The sequence below is a fragment of the Rhodotorula graminis genome (genome assembly GCF_001329695.1).
Source record: "Rhodotorula graminis WP1 unplaced genomic scaffold RHOBAscaffold_3, whole genome shotgun sequence".
NCBI classification, from domain to species: Eukaryota; Fungi; Basidiomycota; class Microbotryomycetes; order Sporidiobolales; family Sporidiobolaceae; genus Rhodotorula; species Rhodotorula graminis.
The window spans coordinates 1394153-1410299 of NW_017264930.1; the positions used below are offsets into that span (position 1 = coordinate 1394153).

At 67.0% G+C, this 16147-nt stretch overlaps 4 protein-coding genes across 4 annotated transcripts; 3 read left to right on the forward strand and 1 right to left on the reverse strand.

Annotated features, from left to right (window-relative positions):
- The first annotated feature begins 148 nt into the window (after positions 1-148).
- RHOBADRAFT_25084 (uncharacterized protein) lies at positions 149-7929 on the forward strand. Its single transcript, XM_018412666.1, has 21 exons — positions 149-256; positions 329-483; positions 563-579; positions 650-1501; positions 1572-1831; positions 1904-2794; positions 2875-3198; positions 3282-3456; positions 3532-3749; positions 3814-3908; positions 3980-4470; positions 4551-4610; positions 4690-5048; positions 5119-5682; positions 5798-5948; positions 6022-6270; positions 6368-6825; positions 6901-7054; positions 7122-7391; positions 7479-7727; positions 7800-7929. Exons 2-21 carry the CDS (start codon positions 422-424, stop codon positions 7805-7807), a joined length of 5907 nt encoding a protein of 1968 aa, XP_018273232.1. The 5' UTR covers positions 149-256; positions 329-421; the 3' UTR covers positions 7808-7929.
- A 1572-nt stretch (positions 7930-9501) lies between these two features.
- Positions 9502-10704, reverse strand: RHOBADRAFT_52127 (uncharacterized protein). Its single transcript, XM_018416180.1, has 3 exons — positions 10453-10704; positions 10364-10381; positions 9502-10281 (listed from the first exon to the last, which is right to left on the reverse strand). Exons 1-3 carry the CDS (start codon positions 10571-10573, stop codon positions 9521-9523), a joined length of 900 nt encoding a protein of 299 aa, XP_018273233.1. The 5' UTR covers positions 10574-10704; the 3' UTR covers positions 9502-9520.
- An 850-nt stretch (positions 10705-11554) lies between these two features.
- Positions 11555-11713, forward strand: RHOBADRAFT_317 (uncharacterized protein; the record flags this gene model as incomplete). Its single annotated transcript, XM_018412986.1, has 1 exon — positions 11555-11713. A coding segment is annotated over one exon (159 nt), but the record flags the coding sequence as incomplete, so codon positions are not given.
- A 3710-nt stretch (positions 11714-15423) lies between these two features.
- On the forward strand, positions 15424-15576 carry RHOBADRAFT_8526 (uncharacterized protein; the record flags this gene model as incomplete). The annotated part of the gene is made up of 1 exon (XM_018419221.1): positions 15424-15576. A coding segment is annotated over one exon (153 nt), but the record flags the coding sequence as incomplete, so codon positions are not given.
- Positions 15577-16147: the final 571 nt, after the last annotated feature.

The following is a 16147-nucleotide window of genomic DNA, read 5'->3' on the forward strand; positions in this document are numbered from 1 at the left end:
CGTGTGCACGGCGAGGTGTCGCGCACCCCGGCGAGCGGTCGTCGCGGCGTGCACGAGCTCTCATCGCCGCTGCCGTCGAGCACCCGCCCCCCTCCTCGCGGTCTGTGGTCGATCAAGCCGGGCCTGACCTCTGCCGCACCCTGCAGTGGAGGACGACGCCATCCAGATCGACTCGCCCGAGCAGGAGCCCGTCGACGACTTCGACGACGCGTCCGACTTCGAGGAGCTCCACCTCCCCGGCACCCCGTCGCCCTCGGTCGAGCGCGCCAATCCTTTCGATGCAGCCGGCCGGAGCAAGCCCCTGTCGCCGCAGCAGGTGCCCAAGAAGCGCCGCCGCCTGCGCACGCCGAGGGAGAAGCCCCGCGCCGAGCAGCTCGACTACCAGAACTCGCTCCCGTACCCGACCGAGAGCCTCGACGAGATGGACGCCAAGCTCGACGAGATCGTGCGTCGGCTCGTCGACTGTGTGCGCGCCAAGGACTAGTGCGTCCCCTTTCCTCCTCGCCTCGCCTCGTCCCACTCGTCCCGAGCTGACACCTCCCGTTCCCCTCTCCCTCTGCAGCGATGTCGGCTTCGTCCGTACGCCGCATCTTTTCTCCTCGTCATGCCGAAACGAGGGTCCCTGACGTCGTGCCTCGCCCCATCGCAGAGTGGAACCACCGGCTCGAGTGTTGGCTGTCGCTCAAGTACCCGATCAAGCGCGAGTTGCGCGCCAAGCTCGCCCGCCTGTACTTCGAGCTGTCGGTCCTGCCCGGTCTCGACGCCCGCCTCGTCGACATCGCCGTCAACCAGGCGATCGTCCTCCTCGAGCCCAAGAAGAAGATCGACATCAGCGACCTTCAGCTCCCGTGGCGCCCGGTCTACGCCATCCTCGAGAAGGAGCTCTTCCCCAAGCAGCGAAAGACGGGCATCACCAACCTCTCGACCACCCTCCTGTCGCTCGTCGAGTACTCGCAGCGGTTCTTCCCGCCACACGAGATCCCGGCCATGCTCGCCACCTTCCTCCCTCGCCTCTCGCCCAACCTCAACAGCATCGTCGCGACCCAGGCGTTCTGCACCCACTTCCTCCCCGTGTCGCACCCGCAGTACTACCTGCCCGCCGTGTTTCGCCTGTGGGAGGCCTTCTCGTCCGACATCCACGACGAGCAGTGGCTCGACTTTGTCGAGCGCCTCGCCGTCCTCCACATGGACCCGCGCACGTCGCACCCGGACATCGTCGACGAGCTGCGCCAGATGGTCAAGGACGCCGGCGAGTTCGTCGGCGAGTCGGGCGAGGACGAGGACGCGGCGGCGGCGACCCGGGTCGAGGACTTGCTCGAGGAGCACGCCTACTCGCACCGCAAGGCGGGCGTCCCGGCCTACATCTTCGGCATGGAGGAGGGCCTGACGACCCCGGGCGGCGCGCCAGCCGTGCCCAAGTGGCGGGGCATCCGCAAGGACGTCGGCATCTTCACCGAGCAGCAGTTCGCGTTCATCATGACCAAGTGCCTGCGGGCGATGGGTGCGTCCCTCTCTCTCCTTCCTCTTCTGCCGCCGGTCGGCCTGAGCCTGACCCGCTCGATCCCTCGCAGGCGTTCCTGTCGGCGGCGGCACGAAAGCCGGCGCATCCGGCGTCGCCGCGTCCGACTTTGCGACGCAGGACCAGCAGGCGACCGGCGTCGCGCTCGCCATGAAGCGTCCGACCGAGAAGCTCGGCTCGTTCGCCGCCGTCATCGTCTACTCGATGGCGGCGGACGCCGTCCCGCAGGGCGCGACCCCGTTCGGGTCCAAGGCGCCCTCCCGGGCCGCCTCGCCGCCGCCACCCGGCGCCCGTTCGAGCGCGAGCGCCAAGGTCCCGTCCTCGTCGTCCACGTCGGCCGGCGGCAACGGCCTGCTCGGCGCGCCCCTCGGCATCAAGAAGGAGCGCACCTACCTCGCCGGGTCCAAGGCGCTCGACGCGCTCGCCAAGCTCATCCAGGCGACCGAGGGCTACTTCCACCCGTCCAACTACGGCCGGTGGGCGCCGCTCCTCGGGCGCTTCCTGCAGACCCTCACGTGGGAGTTCTTCAAGCGTCACACCGAGGAGCAGCGCGACGACTGCCGCACGCCGCTCGAGTGGCGCCTCACGCCCGACATCCGCCGCGAGTTCGTCAAGACGATGCGCACGGTCGCCCTCCTCAGCATGTTCTCGCGCGACGCCATCACGATCGCCAACGCGCAGGCCGCGCTCAAGACGATGGCCCTCCTCGAGCCCGACCTCGTCCTCCCGTCCATCCTCGAGCGCGCCTACCCGGCCCTCGAGACGCTCACCGAGACGGACCGCACGCGGTCGTGCATCACGGCCCTGTCGACCATCTCGCCCGCCCTCCTGCGCCGCGACAACTACCCTGCCGGCGCCAAGCACCTCGTCCCGCTCCTCGACCTGTGTCTCCCCGGCCTCGACGTCAACGACCCGATCAAGACGATGGCGACGGGCATGTTCGTCCTCCAGGCGTGCTCGCAGGTCGTCCTCGACGACCTCACGGCGCTCGACATGGGCTCGGGCGGCGGCGGCTTCGGCGAGTACGGCATGGAGCTCGACGCGGCGGCGGCGGCGGCGGCGAGCGTTCCGGACATCGAGCTCGGCGAGGACGGCGAGCCCAAGCCCTCGAGGCAGGAGGAGGACGACGCCGTGCGCACGATGACGGCCGGGATCCCGGACTGGGTCTCGAGCTTCTTCCGAGGCGTGCTCGCCGTGTTCGAGGCGCTCCCCGAGCCGGGCAAGGGCAGCCGGAACGGCGGCAAGATGGAGGACCAGATGACGCAGACCCTCATCGTGCGTCGTCCGTCCTCTCGCCCTGTCGCCTGCCCGCTCGACCTTCCCAAATTGACACTCTTTTGCCTCGGCGTCCGCAGGCGACGTGCGACTTTGTCTGCAGCCAGCTCTCGCCCTCGCTGTTCGACCTCGCCCTCGACATCGTCTACCAGGAGGCGACCTCGAGCGTGCGCACCAACTCGGCGCGCGTCACGTCGCAGCTCGTCTCGTGCTTCGCCCGGGCCGACACGGTCAAGACGCTCGACAAGTTCTTCCACCTGTGCGACCGCCGCATCCGTCAAGAGCTCGAGAGCGGCGCCGGCAGCACGAGGAGCACGAGGACCGACCACGCGATCGAGAGCGACACGACCCTCAACTGGTGGATCGGCCTCCTGACGGGCTGCATGGCCAACGCCGGCGAGCAGGTGCGTCCTCGTCCCTCTCCTCTCGCTCTCTCTCCCTTTTCCTCCTCGCGTCATTGCTCATCCGACCCGTGCGGCGCGCGCAGATCCTCGAGTACAAGAAGGAGCTCAAGGCGCTCGTCCAGACCATGATCGAGCACTGCAAGAGCGAGCGCGGCTACACAACGACGGCACGCGTCCTCGCCATCACGCTCATGACGCTCACCAACACGTGGGTGCGCGACTACCGCTCGGTCAACAGCGACGAGTGGTACGACCCGGGTGCGTCCCTCCTTCAGCCTGTTCCCCCTTCCCGCCGACGACCTGACCTGACGCCCCACCTCGATCCCCTCACAGAGTTCCGCAAGCGCTCGCACGAGTCGTGGGGCAAGGTGTACGACGTCAAGGACGTCAAGGTCGAGTGGCACGTCGCGTCGCCGGCCGAGATCGACTTTGTGCTCGAGCTCCTGCGCGACATCGTCGTCCCGCTCCTGGACAAGCTCGATCAGCTCCTCAACGAGCCACTCGTCGACGGCAAGGTCCGAACGTCCGAGTGGATCAACGACTTTTGCCGGGTACGCCCTCGTCCTCCCCGCTCGAGCCGAGACGACCGTCGACTGACCTTCGTCGACCGCGCAGTTCTGCAACGTCGTTCGCTCGGCCCTGTCTGGTATTTCGAGCATCGCCTTCATGCCGCCGCCGTCGACGCCTGGCGAGGTCGCGAGCGACGCCGGGTGCGTCGTCCCTCCTCGCCGTCAACCCTTCTCCTCCTCCCGCCGACCCTGACGGCAACTTCTTCCCGCAGTGACGAGGTTCCCGAGTTCATCGACCACCTGCCGACGTGCAACGCCGGCTTCCCGCTGTCGGACCCTCAAGACGCTCGCCACCAGTTCGTCGCCGACCTGCGCATGCGGGCCGGCCAGTTCCTCCACAAGGCCGTCCAGACGCTCAAGTCGACGCAGCAGCAGGACACGATCGACTGTATCAAGATGGTCATCGCGTCGATCCGGGTCCTCGAGCTCGACTACCCGTGCGACTCGTCCAACCACGGCTCGGTCAAGAAGTCGTACGACTTTGCGCTCAACATCTCGCGCGTGTCGCGCAACCAGAAGCTGTTCCCGCGCTTCGTGTGGGTCCGTCGTGCGGGCCTGTACCACGCGTCGCGCCTGCGCCTCAACAGCCTGTACCGCCGCCGCACCAAGCTCGACGACCTCCTCATCCACGACATGTGCGAGCTGTCGCTCAGCGTCTACCTCCAGGTCCGCCGCTCGGCGCAGAAGGGCCTCGACTCGATCAGTGAGTCACATCGTCTCTCGTCCTCGCCCAGGCCCAGGCCGATCATCGTGCTCACCCTCTTCTCCCTCGCCTCGCCACAGTCCGATACTTTGACGGCACGCGCATGCTCATCTACCCTCGCCTCTTCAACGCCCTCAAGCGTGCGTCGAGCCCACTCTCTCCCTCTCTCTCTCTCCCCTCCTCCCCGAGCAGCCGCTAAACTCGCTTCCTCGTCCGCAGCCGGCACCGACCACGACGTTATGAAGGGCGCGCTCTACGTCCTCGGCAGCAAGGCGACGCAGAACCTCGCTATCCTGTGGTGGACCGTCGGCCCCGACTACCTGCGCGCTCTGCTCGGGTGCCAGCACCAGGAGCGGCCCTCGGTCCAGGCGCTCGTCCGCACCGTCACGCACGACTTCATCATCCGCCTCGGCGAGCCGAGCACGCTCAAGAGCTCGGTCGACTCGCAGGCCCTGCAGCGCGCAGCCGACTCGATCGAGAACCTGATTGCCGTGCCCGAGAACAAGGACCTCGTCGCCCGTGTCGCGGCAAAAGCGCGCGAGCGCACCGACCAGAAGAATGCCGCCTACGACGAGCTCGTGCGCCCACCTCTCCCTCTCTCACTAGTCTTTGCCCCGTCCCTGACCCTCTCTCACCGTCCCGTCGCAGCTGCCCGAGCTCCTTAAGCTCGCCGCCGACCCGTCGACCCACCACCGCTACGTCCTCATCTGCATCCGCCTCGTGCGCGCCATGATCCGCCGCGACCAGCCGCAGCGCGCCAACGTCGCCGGCTACATGGCCAAGCAGCTCATCTCGGAGCTGCCGAACCAGCGCACGCACGCCATGCTCGCCCTCACCAAGCTCCTCCACTTCATCAAGCTCCGGACGACCTGCGGGGCGTCGGGCGAGGACCTCCTCCTCCAGAAGACGTCCAACCCGCTCAAGCACAAGACCGAGCTCCCGCATCCCCTCCCGGCCGACTTCACCGACAAGTTCATCGCCAGCTTCTCCGAGCCGATGACCAAGGACACCAAGTTGAGCGACAAGGCGTCGACCGGGTGGCTCGTCTGGGGCGACTCGGTCGAGCTTTACGACGTGCCGCCCGAGGACGGCTCCGTGTTCACGTGGGACGAGAGCTCGGCCGACACGTTGGCGCTCCTGCGCGACATCATCATCCAGCCGTCGTGGTGGGAGACGTTCATCTCGCACCTCTCGATGGAGAAGACGGTCGACGTGCGTCCCTCTCTCCCTCTCTCCCTCTCTTCCTCTCTCCCTCTCTCCCTCTCTCCCTCTCTCCCTTTCGACGCACACGGCCCGGTCTGACAATCTCGCTCCCTCCCCTTTGCAGTACCTCGCGGCCGACGTGTGCATGGTCATCAAGTCGATCTTCCAGGTGTTCGAGGACGCGGCGTGCGAGTGGGTCCTGCCCGCGATCGACAACCTCGTCGCCGACAAGAGCGACCGGCACAAGCAGCGTGCTGCAGGCGAGCTCATCGCCGGTCCGTCCTCGCTCTCTCCTCTCTCGAGGCTCGAGCGCGCGAGAGCAAAACTGACTTGCGTCGCCCCATACAGGCATCGTTCGCGGCAGCAAGCACTGGTCGCTCAAGAAGCAGCGCGCGCTCTGGGCCTGGCTCACGCCCAAGCTCCCGAGCATCTTCTCCGGCGTCACGCCCGAGACGCAGACCGTCTGGGAGATGTGCGCCGAGTACATCCTGTCGGGTCGCGATCCTCGCCGCAATCAGCCGCTCGTCGACTACCTCACCTCGCTCAAGATCGACGAGGAGTCGACCGAGGCGTTCAACGTCTCGAAGCAGCAGGACCGTGCGTCGTCGCCTCCTCCCTCTCTCCCTCCCTCTTTCCCTCTCTCTATCGGGACGTCGACGAGCAGCCACTCACGCTCTCTCCTCCTCGCACGCAGTCGTCGGTACCGCCATGAAGGCGCTCGGCTGGCACTTCTCGCCCTGGGCGTCGCAGTACCTCGAGATGTACTCGGCCAACATCGCCCACCCGTACCAGGAGGTGCGTGGCGCCGTCGCCGACAACCTGCGCGTCCTGTCCGAGTTGCGCCTGCACCCAAGCTACGGCTCGGTCGACGAGTTCATCCGCGACGCCCAGCACCCGCACGCCCGTCGCAGCCTCGTCAGCGTCGACGCGACGTACGAGGCCCGCATCGACGACTTTGGTCGTCAGCTCGCCCAGTGGCGCCTCGAGCGCAAGCCGGCGAGCGAGGGCACGTCGCAGTACGACAAGGCGAGCATGACGATCCTGACCTGGATCTGGGGCTCGATCAGCGAGGTCCGCACGAGCTCGGCGTTCCCGTTCATCACCAAGCTCCTCCCCGAGTTCCTGCGCATGCAGGAGAGCACCGATAACCAGGTGCGCCCTGCCTCTCCCTCGTCTCCCTTCCCTCCTCGTCGTCAATCCGTTATAGACATTTCTCGGGGCCCGCAGGAACTCTCTCGCATGGCCGGCCGCGTCCTGCTCGCCTGTGCGGCGCTCCAGTTCCCGCAGCACCTCGTCCGCCCCCTCATGCAGCAGTTCATCGGCCTCCTGCGCGACTCGGAGAGCTGGCGCGTCCGGCTCGACGTCCTCCTCCCGCTTCAAGGTGCGTCTCCCTCTCCCTCTTCTCCTCCCGCACCGCTGCCGAGACTGACTCGGCGCCCTGCACACAGTCTTCTTCTACCACCACCTCTTCTACCTCGACGACGCCGTCATCGCCGAGCTCATGGACCAGCTGTGCGACCTCTTGCGCGACCCCAAGATCGAGGTCCGTGAGGCGGCCGCTTCGACCTTGTCGGGCATCGTGCGCTGCTCGCAGCGCAGCGCCATCGTGTCGCTCATCAAGCGCTTCATGGACACGCTGCGTGCGACCAAGATCCCCAAGAGGAGGGACGCCGAGGGCAACGAGGTCGCAGGGTACCAGGAGGCGCTCGTCACGGGCCGTGCGTCCTCTTTTCACTCTTTCCCAGTGCCCGTGCCCCTTCCCTCTAGTCCTCTCACTGAAACCTTTCTCGCCCCCCTATGCACAGACTCTGCCGTCCTCGGCATCTCGTCCCTCGTCAAGGCGTTCCCCTACGAGGTCCCGCCCTTCATCCCCTCGATCCTCATCGAGTGCATGTCCAAGCACGCCGCCTCGCCGCCGCCACTGTCGACGACCGTCAAGGCAACGCTCGCCGACTTCAAGCGCTCGCACCAGGACAGCTGGGAGACGGACCAGAAGGCGTTCACGCCCGAGCAACTCGCCGACCTGCACGACCTCCTCACCGGCTCGAGCTACTGTGCGTCCTCCTCTCCTTCTCCCTCTCTCCTCATGTGCCACACGACTGACTTTCTCTGTCGCCCGCCCGCAGACGCTTGAGCTTCCGCTCGTCGGTTTCCTGCCTCCCTCTCTCCCTCCCGTCCTCGTTCCGCCCTTGTCCATACGCAGCCTTTTGGATACCCCTTGGTCGCCTGATCTGCAACCTCGTGTGCTTCCCTGTTACTCGCCGAGCGATAGAGCACGAGAGCGCGAGAGTGAGTCGCTCGTCGTGCCGCCAAGCGAGTCTCCCTCTCTCTCTCTTCCTCGTCCACCCGCCGCGGTCCTCCCTCGAGGTCACTGCTGGCTGGGCGCCCGAGGGAGACGCGCGAAGGGTCGCTACTCATCGCAGCACCGCACACGGCGAGCTCGCTTCTCGCGGCGCTCGCTTCCCCTGTCGGCTGTGGGAAAAGGTTCGCCCCCTCTTCTCGTCCCCCTCGGCGGCCACCACGAGTGCAGAGACTGACTGTTGCGCGTTGCCCGCAGTCCCCGGACCATCGAGTGCCGCTCCTCCAAGCCCGTCTGCAGCCCCCTTTCGACCGCGCCCTCGTCCTTCCTCCGACCACTCGTCGTCCCCCTCGCGCCCCTCGACAGCACCTCGTTTCCGACCCGCGGGAAAGCCGCCGTCCTTCATCCGGCGGAGCTGGGTCGGCAGGGTTTGCTCGGGAGGCCGGGGTCGGCGGGCGGGCAAGGGGACTCGCACGGGACGAGGGTTTCGCCAGGTCGAGGGCGAGGGTGGGGGCTCACGGGGTGCTGTTCTCGCTCGCCGCCGCCCTCTCAAGGAGGGTCACAGGCCGAGTCGACGAGCTCGCCCTTGTCCCCGGAGCTGGCCAAGGTCGGCCGCGTTGCTCGGGCGCCGTCGCTCAAGGCCGTCTCGCCGGGTCGCGCTTCCTCCTCCTCGTGAGCGGGGCAGCACCTCGGCTCGACTCGTCGTGGGCCGTCGACTGTCGTCCTACCCTCTCGTGCAGCGAAGATACGAGCTGCCGGGAGGAGGCGGCGGTGCGGGCGCGTCTGTCGCACGAGCCGAGTCGGGGAGACCTGGGCTCATCGAGTCGGCCGCGCGAGCGTGTCAGTGCGCCCTCGAGCCGGTCGACGACCCGTTCGTCATGCACGCACAGTTATGCGACCGCCTCCCTCGCCCGTGTCCCTCTCAAGGAGGGTGCACGTGCGCGGAAGGTAACGGAATGGGGCTTGCTCTCGCGTCGTCTCCCTCTCCCCCCCCTCTTTCTCTCTCTTTCTCTCTCTTTCTCTCTTTCCCTCTCTGGCGGGGCATGCGTCGCGTGCGACGAGGGACTGCGGCTCGCCCTAGCACACAACGGCGAAGCCGTGCGTCTCCTCTCGCCGCCTCGCCTCTGGCCTCTCGGCGTCTCGGCGCGGCGGCTGTCGAGGGTCGAGCGAGGAGGACGAGAAGGACGAGGACGAGGGACCACACACTGCCAAGGACGATAAACTACACAACAACAACTTGAATTTCTTCAGCATAGGCGCCTTCGCCGGCGTCGGCGATGAGCTCTTTTTAACCCTGAGGCAGTCCCTGTCGTCCCTCTTTTCCTCGTCCTCGAGCGCAATGCAACCTCTTCTTCTCTCTCTCTCTGTGTGTGTGCTTCGCGAGTCGCCGAGGGAGAGAGCGAGAGCGAGCGCGAGCTGAGAGCTGTGAGGACGAGTTCTCAATCTGGGACGATTCTCTACGAGCGACAGCGTGACGACGTGTTCCTCGCCCTGCTGCGCTCGCTCCGGCGCTCTCTGCTTGACGGCCGCAGCGAGATGGCATGCATTTCACCAGTTGTGGACCTCGAGCGCCCGCACGGCCCTCGCCAGCTCCTCGCCCTTGACCACCTCGTAGTGGCCAGTCCTTAGCGAGTCAAAGTCGCACTCGACGTTGCTCGGCAGTTCCCGCTCGAGCTCGACCTCGTCGCCGACCTTCTCGTCCGCTGCCGCTGCGCTCGGCTCGCCCGGCCCGCGGCCAAAGAGCTCCCTGAGCCGCCGGACGAAGACCCTCGGCTGCCGCAAGGTCAGGAGCTCGTCTGCGCGCGAATGCAGCACGACGACGCGTACTGTGCGCCCTCGCTCATCGTCGTGTGCGCTCCACCGCGCGGGCGACTCGTGCGCGAGGGCGGCCGGGTCCGAGCCGAACGCGTCGTGCACGAACGAGGCGTAAGACGGGTACTCGTCGAGGAGGGATGGGAGGTCGTAGATGCCGTCGACGCAGATGATGCCCGCGATGGCGAGGCGGATGGCGGGCGGGACGGTGAAGGACGGGGAGGGAGGTGGGCGAGGAGGATCGAGGACGAGCGAGGCGGCCATGAAAGCGCCCGCCGAATGGCCGACGATGACAATGCGGTCGCGGCGCCATTTGGCCTCGCCTTGCTCGAGTGGCAGGAGCGGGCCGGCGAGGAGCGACAGGCCCGCGACGACGTCTTGCACCTGGGCCGGATGCGGGTCGGTCGGGGCGAGGCGGTACTCGAGGCAGGCGACGGGGAGGTGGGTGTACCGAACGAGGGTCGGCATCAAGGTGAGGGCAAAGTCATTCTTGGACTCTGTGAGGCGACAAAAGGTCGTCAGCAAGGGAGGTTGAACGACTGGGAGGGAGAGCGACGAGGGGAAGGACGAGGAGCGCACCTGATCGCCACGCGCCGCCTGCAGGGTGCGACGAGTCGGTCAGGGGCCTTGTGCGAGTAGACGCGTGCGTGTGCAAGGTCGAGCCGCACCGTGGACGTAGACGAGGAGGGTCGAGTCGGGGCCGGCCGAGGCTGGGAGGAAGAGGTCGAGCGCTTGACGAGGACCGGCGGCGCCAGGGTAGGGCACGTCGAGGTGTGTGGCAGGATCCATAGCAGTGCTGCAGCTCTGTGGCAGCTTGGGCCCGAGCAGGCTGGTGGTGACGGAGCAGCTCGCCGATACCTTGGCCTCCACCCTCTCTCTCTCTCCTCCGTCCGACCCGTCGCCTCGTGCCGCTCGCTCGGAGCCGCCTGTGCTCCCGAGGGTCTGGGTCGAGCTGCAGGCGCATTCGCCGCCTGCCTGCGTCAGACTCGGCGTCTCAGCCACCCGCCCCCTGGCTTGCTGCCCTCCTGCCGGCGGCGCCTTCCCGTTGCGTCGCCTCGTTGGCGCCACGGTCTTGCCGTTCCCGGGACTGAGCCACGCTCCAGCCTCGCCCTCGCGGCCGCATGCAGCGCAGGCCCCGGTGCTCGCACTCTCGCCATGAAGCTTGTTCGAGAACCGCTCGACCTCCCGCCGCCCGACTTTGGCGCGACGTCGCTCGCTCTCTTCAAGCTTCCGCCTCTCCGACTGCGCCCAGCTCGCCCTACACTCCTTTACGCACACGCCTGCATCCCCCCACACGCTCACACAGCACCCTCCAAGCTCCAGCCGGTCGCCCGCTCGACGTCGCCCTCCTCCGCACCCGCCTCCCGTTCCAGCCCACCTTCCTCGTCCCGAACATGCGCTTCACCCTCGCCGTCGTCGCCCTGGCCGCCATTGCCTCGTTCTCGGGCGTCGAGGCGAGCAAGAAGAAGAAGCAGTCTGTGCAGCGCACGCTGTGCCCGACCGACGAGATCGCGTGCCCCATCCTCGGCTCGACGTGCGTCCCGCTCTCTCCCTCTGTCCCCCTCGCCCGTCGAGCGTCCAGCTGACGAGCGTTCCCGCCAACAGGACCTATGGCGACGCTGTCGCGCACCACTTCTCCAACGGCAAGAAGGACGTGTCGGGCGTCATGGCCGGCTCGGGAGGATGTGCGTCCTCGCCCTCTCTCTCGCTCCCCGCCCTCGCCATTCGGCTGACCTTTTCGACCTCGCAGACGAGTGCGTCAACACGGCCGAGGCCCTCGACTCGTGCGGCGGCTGTGCGTCGACTGGCGAGGGCGTCGACTGCACCAAGATCCGCGGCGCCGCCGGCGTCGGCTGCGAGCAGGGCGCGTGCGTCGTCTTCAGCTGTGCCGCAGGGTGGCGCCCGGCCCTCTCGGGCAACAAGTGCGTGCGAGCGCACGGCGCGAGCCACGACCGGTCCGCAGTCGCGGGCGCGGCGGCGTCGAACGGGACGCAGCAGGTCGCCCGCGTCCGCCGGCACCTGAGCGGCCGACACGCTCGCCACGGCATGCCCATGTCGCACTAGACGATCCCCTCCTTTGCATTCCCCCCCTCGCGCTCGCCTCGATACCCCCTCTACCCTGTGATTTTCCCTCCCCCCCCCCCTCTTCCCGCTGGCGGGCCCTCTCCCTCGTGTCCAACTTCGCTTTCCCCTCCTCTACTTGTCCTCGCCCGAGTGCGACCCTGTGTAGCCATATCACTCAGTTCACTTGCAACCCCTCCCTCGCGCTGCACTGCGCTCGTTCCCAGTCTCTCGTGTCGAGGCTCGAGCGCAAGTAAGAGCGTGGTCGAGACTCGAGAGCGACCGTAGTACGATTTGCAATCGAGCTGATGAGACAGCGTACGTGGGAGAGGGACAGATCTCGGCGCCGGACGCTCAGTCAATGGTCGACCCGCGTCAGCGGGAAGGTGCATGCGAGCGCCAGCGCGAGGAGAGGCGGCGGCTCTCTTCTCTCCCGCCTCACGCGCGCAGCGACGACCTGCACCAGCGCTTCTGCTCTCGCACGGCCCAGCTCTCTCTGGCTCGAGAGAGGTGCTCGGCAGCACGGCCACAACGGGCTCGCCGCGCTGTCTCATCTCCTGGCTTGCCCACAACGAAGCGACTCACCCCTTTGTGGCCGCCGTCTCGTCGTGCATGCAAAGGCGGGGCCGGCCGCCGTGCCCTCGCAATTATGCAGGCCCGCACGGAGCGAGACAAGCGATCCACTTTCTCGCCTGGGCGCCTGCAGAGCGAGGAGCGACTCTTTCGCACCCACCGCTCGCTCGCCTCGTTACCAGCTGTAGCGCACCGCTGCGCCCTGTCAAGGACTCGCACGACTGCCTGCGCGACGTTGCCGAGCCGTCGACCGTCCACCTCGACCACCACGCCCGTTTCCTGGCGCCGTTCCCCCTTCCGACTCTCGTCACTCCTTTGACCGCCCTCGCCTCACCTTCCACGCCCACACGGCCTATTCCCTTCCTTCCTACGACCCTCGACGATGCACGCCTTTGCTCTCCTCGCGACCCTCGCCTCGCTCGCCGTCGCCATGGCGACGACCTCGCCCGCCTTCCTCCCGGTTGGCGCCAACCCCGTCTCGGCGCCGACCGACATCACCCTGGACAAGCGCACGATCTGCTTCCTCGGCATCTGCCTCGGCGAGACGGCCCCGAACTACACGAGCGACGTCAACAACTGGTGCGTGACCTCTCACCCTTCCCTTCCTCCCGACCCTCGCCTTCCCTGCGGCGACCCTCGCCTCGGTCTCAGCATCTCGCGCCCCGAGCACCGACCTGACTCGACCTCTTCTCTCCGCAGCGGCGTCAAGGGCAACCGCTGCGCGTCGGGCTGGCTCTTCGGCGGCGGCTCGCAGTGCATCTCGGGCCAGTGCGCGCCGGCGTACTGCAACAGCCTGTTCGACTTCAACTGGGGCTCTCGACAGTGCCAGGACGTGTCGTCTGACACGCAGAACTGGTGCGTCGACGACGACCTCTATCTGTCCTCCTCTTCGGCCGCCGCTGACCCTCCTTGTTCCCCCACTCGCAGCGGCAAGTGCGGCCAGACGTGCTCGGTCGCCAACGCAAAGAGCTCGCAGTGTGTGTCGGGCTCGTGCTTCGCTCGCGAGTGCCTGCCGGGCTTCTCGCTCGCGTCCGGCACCTGCGTCAAGACGATCGACACGACCTCGGACGTGCGTCCCTCTTTCTCTCCCTCCCCTCGCCAACTGCCGACCAGGATCTGACCCTCTCCTCGAGCAGATGATGAACTGCGGCAGCCTCGGCAACAAGTGCCCGACGTCGTGGGCAAACGGCGTCGGCGCCACGTGCTCGAGCGGCGTGTGTCAGCCGAGCACGTGCGTCAGCGGCTGGGCGTTCGACCTGTCGGCGCGCAAGTGCCAGAACACGGGCAGCGACGTCAACAACTGGTGCGCTCCTCGAGCCTGCTCGTCCTCGCCGAGCCAGTCACTGACTCTCGCACGCGCAGTGGCTCGATCGGCAACCGCTGTTCCTTCCCCGGCGGCTACGGCTCGTGCAAGAGCGGTCAGTGCCAGTACGACGGCTGCAACGACGACTGCTCGTTCCTCGGCGGCATCTGCAAGAAGCTCGACTACAACTCGGACGTCGAGAACTGGTGCGTCCCTCTTTCCTTCCTCCTCCTCGCTCGAGCCCCTTTCCTGACTCTTCCTCCCTCGCAGCGGCGGCAAGGGTCGCAAGTGCGCGTACGACAATGGTATCGCGAGCTGCTCGTCGGGCCAGTGCTCGCTCAGCAGGTGCGCCGACGGCTTCTTGCCGCGGACGAGCGGCCTTCTCTGGTGGGCGACCACGACGTGCGAGAAGATCTCGTGCAGCAACGGCTTCGTGCGTCACCCTTCCCCTCTCTCTTTCCCTCTTCCTCGTCGAGCAAACCTGACTCTTGGCCACTGGCAGGCGTACGACCCGTCGACCAAGGCGTGCCGCAACGTGCAGACGGACGCGAGCAACTGCGGCGCTCTCGGTCGCGTCTGCCCGGCCCAGAACGGTGTCGCCAAGTGCTGGACAGGTCAGTGCTCGGTCGACTGTGCCTCAGACAGCGTCCTCGTGCAGGGCGTCTGCCAAAAGGCCGACCTTCTCAACGACGCGACCAACTGGTGCGTCCCCTCCTCTTGCCCGTCCCCTCCTCCGTACGCCGTCGCCGACTCTTCCTCCTCTCCTACAGTGGCAGGGTCGGCCTCGTTTGCCCGACGACCTACGCCAACGGCGGCAAGGGCACGTGCCGCAACGGCATCTGCTCGGCGATTTGCGACGGGCTCTTCGACTTTGACGTCCTGTTCGGCTTCTGTCGCGATGTCTCGCAAGACAAGTACAACTGGTGCGTCCCAGATTCTCCTCGACGAGTCCTGCGCCCAGCTCTGACTCTCGTCGCGTGCGCTCGCGCCCCTTCCGCAGCGGTCGATGCGGCCAGACGTGCAACCTGCCGGGCGCAACGTCCACCGCATGCAAGAGCGGACAGTGCTACGCGACCCAGTGCTCGAGCGGGTACACGCTCACTAACGGCCGGTGCTCGGCCGCTGACACGACCTCGGACGGTTCGTCGACCTTCTCAAGTTGGCCTTCTCAAGTCGCCTTTGCGGACCTCCTGCTCACGCACTTTGCCTCCTGCAGCGGCCAACTGCGGACGCGTCGGCAATGCGTGTCAGTTCTCGCCGTCGGGCGCGACCGGCGTCTGCAAGAACTCGCAGTGCGTGACGACCGCCTGCCCGGCCGGGTACTCGCTCACCTCGGGTGCGTCAAGCCGCCTCTCGTATCTCACGAGGCATTTACGGGGCATCTTTCCTGACATATACTCTCTGTCTCGCAGGTGTCTGCGTCAAGCAGAACCCGAGCGCGCAGGCTCGTCTCGCCAAGAAGGACAAGATCGAGCAGCCCAGAAAGCTTTGCCCGGCCGCGAACGAGCAGGCGTGCCCAATCCTCGGCTCCTCGTGCGTCCTCTTCCGCAACGACCTCGTTCACGAGTCGGAAACTGACTCGCTCTGCTCGCCTCGCAGCTCGTACGCTCAAGCCGTCGAGCACCACTTTGCGGCCGCCGACGAGTTTTCCGGCGTCATGCTCGGCGCGGGCGGCTACGAGTGTCTCGACACGACGACGGCGCTCGACTCGTGCGGCGGCTGTGCGTCGACCGGCGAGGGCATGGACTGCACCAAGATTCGCGGCGTGCAGGGCGTTGGCTGCGAGGGCGGCGAGTGCCGCGTCTTCTCGTGCGAGGCTGGGTGGAAGCCCTCGCTGCGTGGCGACAAGTGCGTTCGGGCACGCCCGACCCATGCCGGGTCGTCGTCGAACGGGACGCACGCGGCTCGGCATCACCTCGCCGGTCGCCACGCTCGTCACGCCCTCCCTGCGTCGCACTAGATTCTGTCCCCTTTCCCCTCCTTTCACCTCCTCCCTGTCACTTTATCCTGTCCTAGCCCTATAGATACCCTTCCCCCCTTTCCCTGTCTCGACGAGCGGCGCTGGTCGCCCGAGTCGCCTCCCGTCGACGCCGTCGCCCTTCTTCCCCTCCCTTCCTCCGAGCGCGTTCGACGTCGTCGCCGTCACCTCGTGTAGCTTTACATACATCACTCGCTGTTCCTTGTCGGCTTTGCGTTCGCACCCGCAGCTCTGCAACATATTGTTTCGCCCCCTGGCCGTGCTCGTCTTCCTGATGAGACACTCGTCTTTCGAGCGTTTTCCAGCTCGCCCCAGCTCGTGTATGGACTCGTCGCTGGGCACAGCGCGTCCAGAGAGCCGACAGGAAGCCGCTGTGGAGAATGCAGCTCGGCCGGTGCGCGTGCAAGCGGCGGCGAGCGGTCGCTCGACGCAAGCGAGTTCGAATCCT

Coding starts and splice junctions, on each gene's coding strand:
- RHOBADRAFT_25084 (XM_018412666.1), top strand. CDS start 422: ATGGACGCCAAGCTCGACGAGATCGTGCGTCGGCTCGTCGACTGTGTG. Junction 5,683..5,797: donor CGATGGAGAAGACGGTCGAC/GTGCGTCCCTCT, acceptor TCCCCTTTGCAG/TACCTCGCGGCCGACGTGTG. Junction 6,826..6,900: donor AGGAGAGCACCGATAACCAG/GTGCGCCCTGCC, acceptor CGGGGCCCGCAG/GAACTCTCTCGCATGGCCGG.
- RHOBADRAFT_52127 (XM_018416180.1), bottom strand. CDS start 10,573: ATGGATCCTGCCACACACCTCGACGTGCCCTACCCTGGCGCCGCCGGT.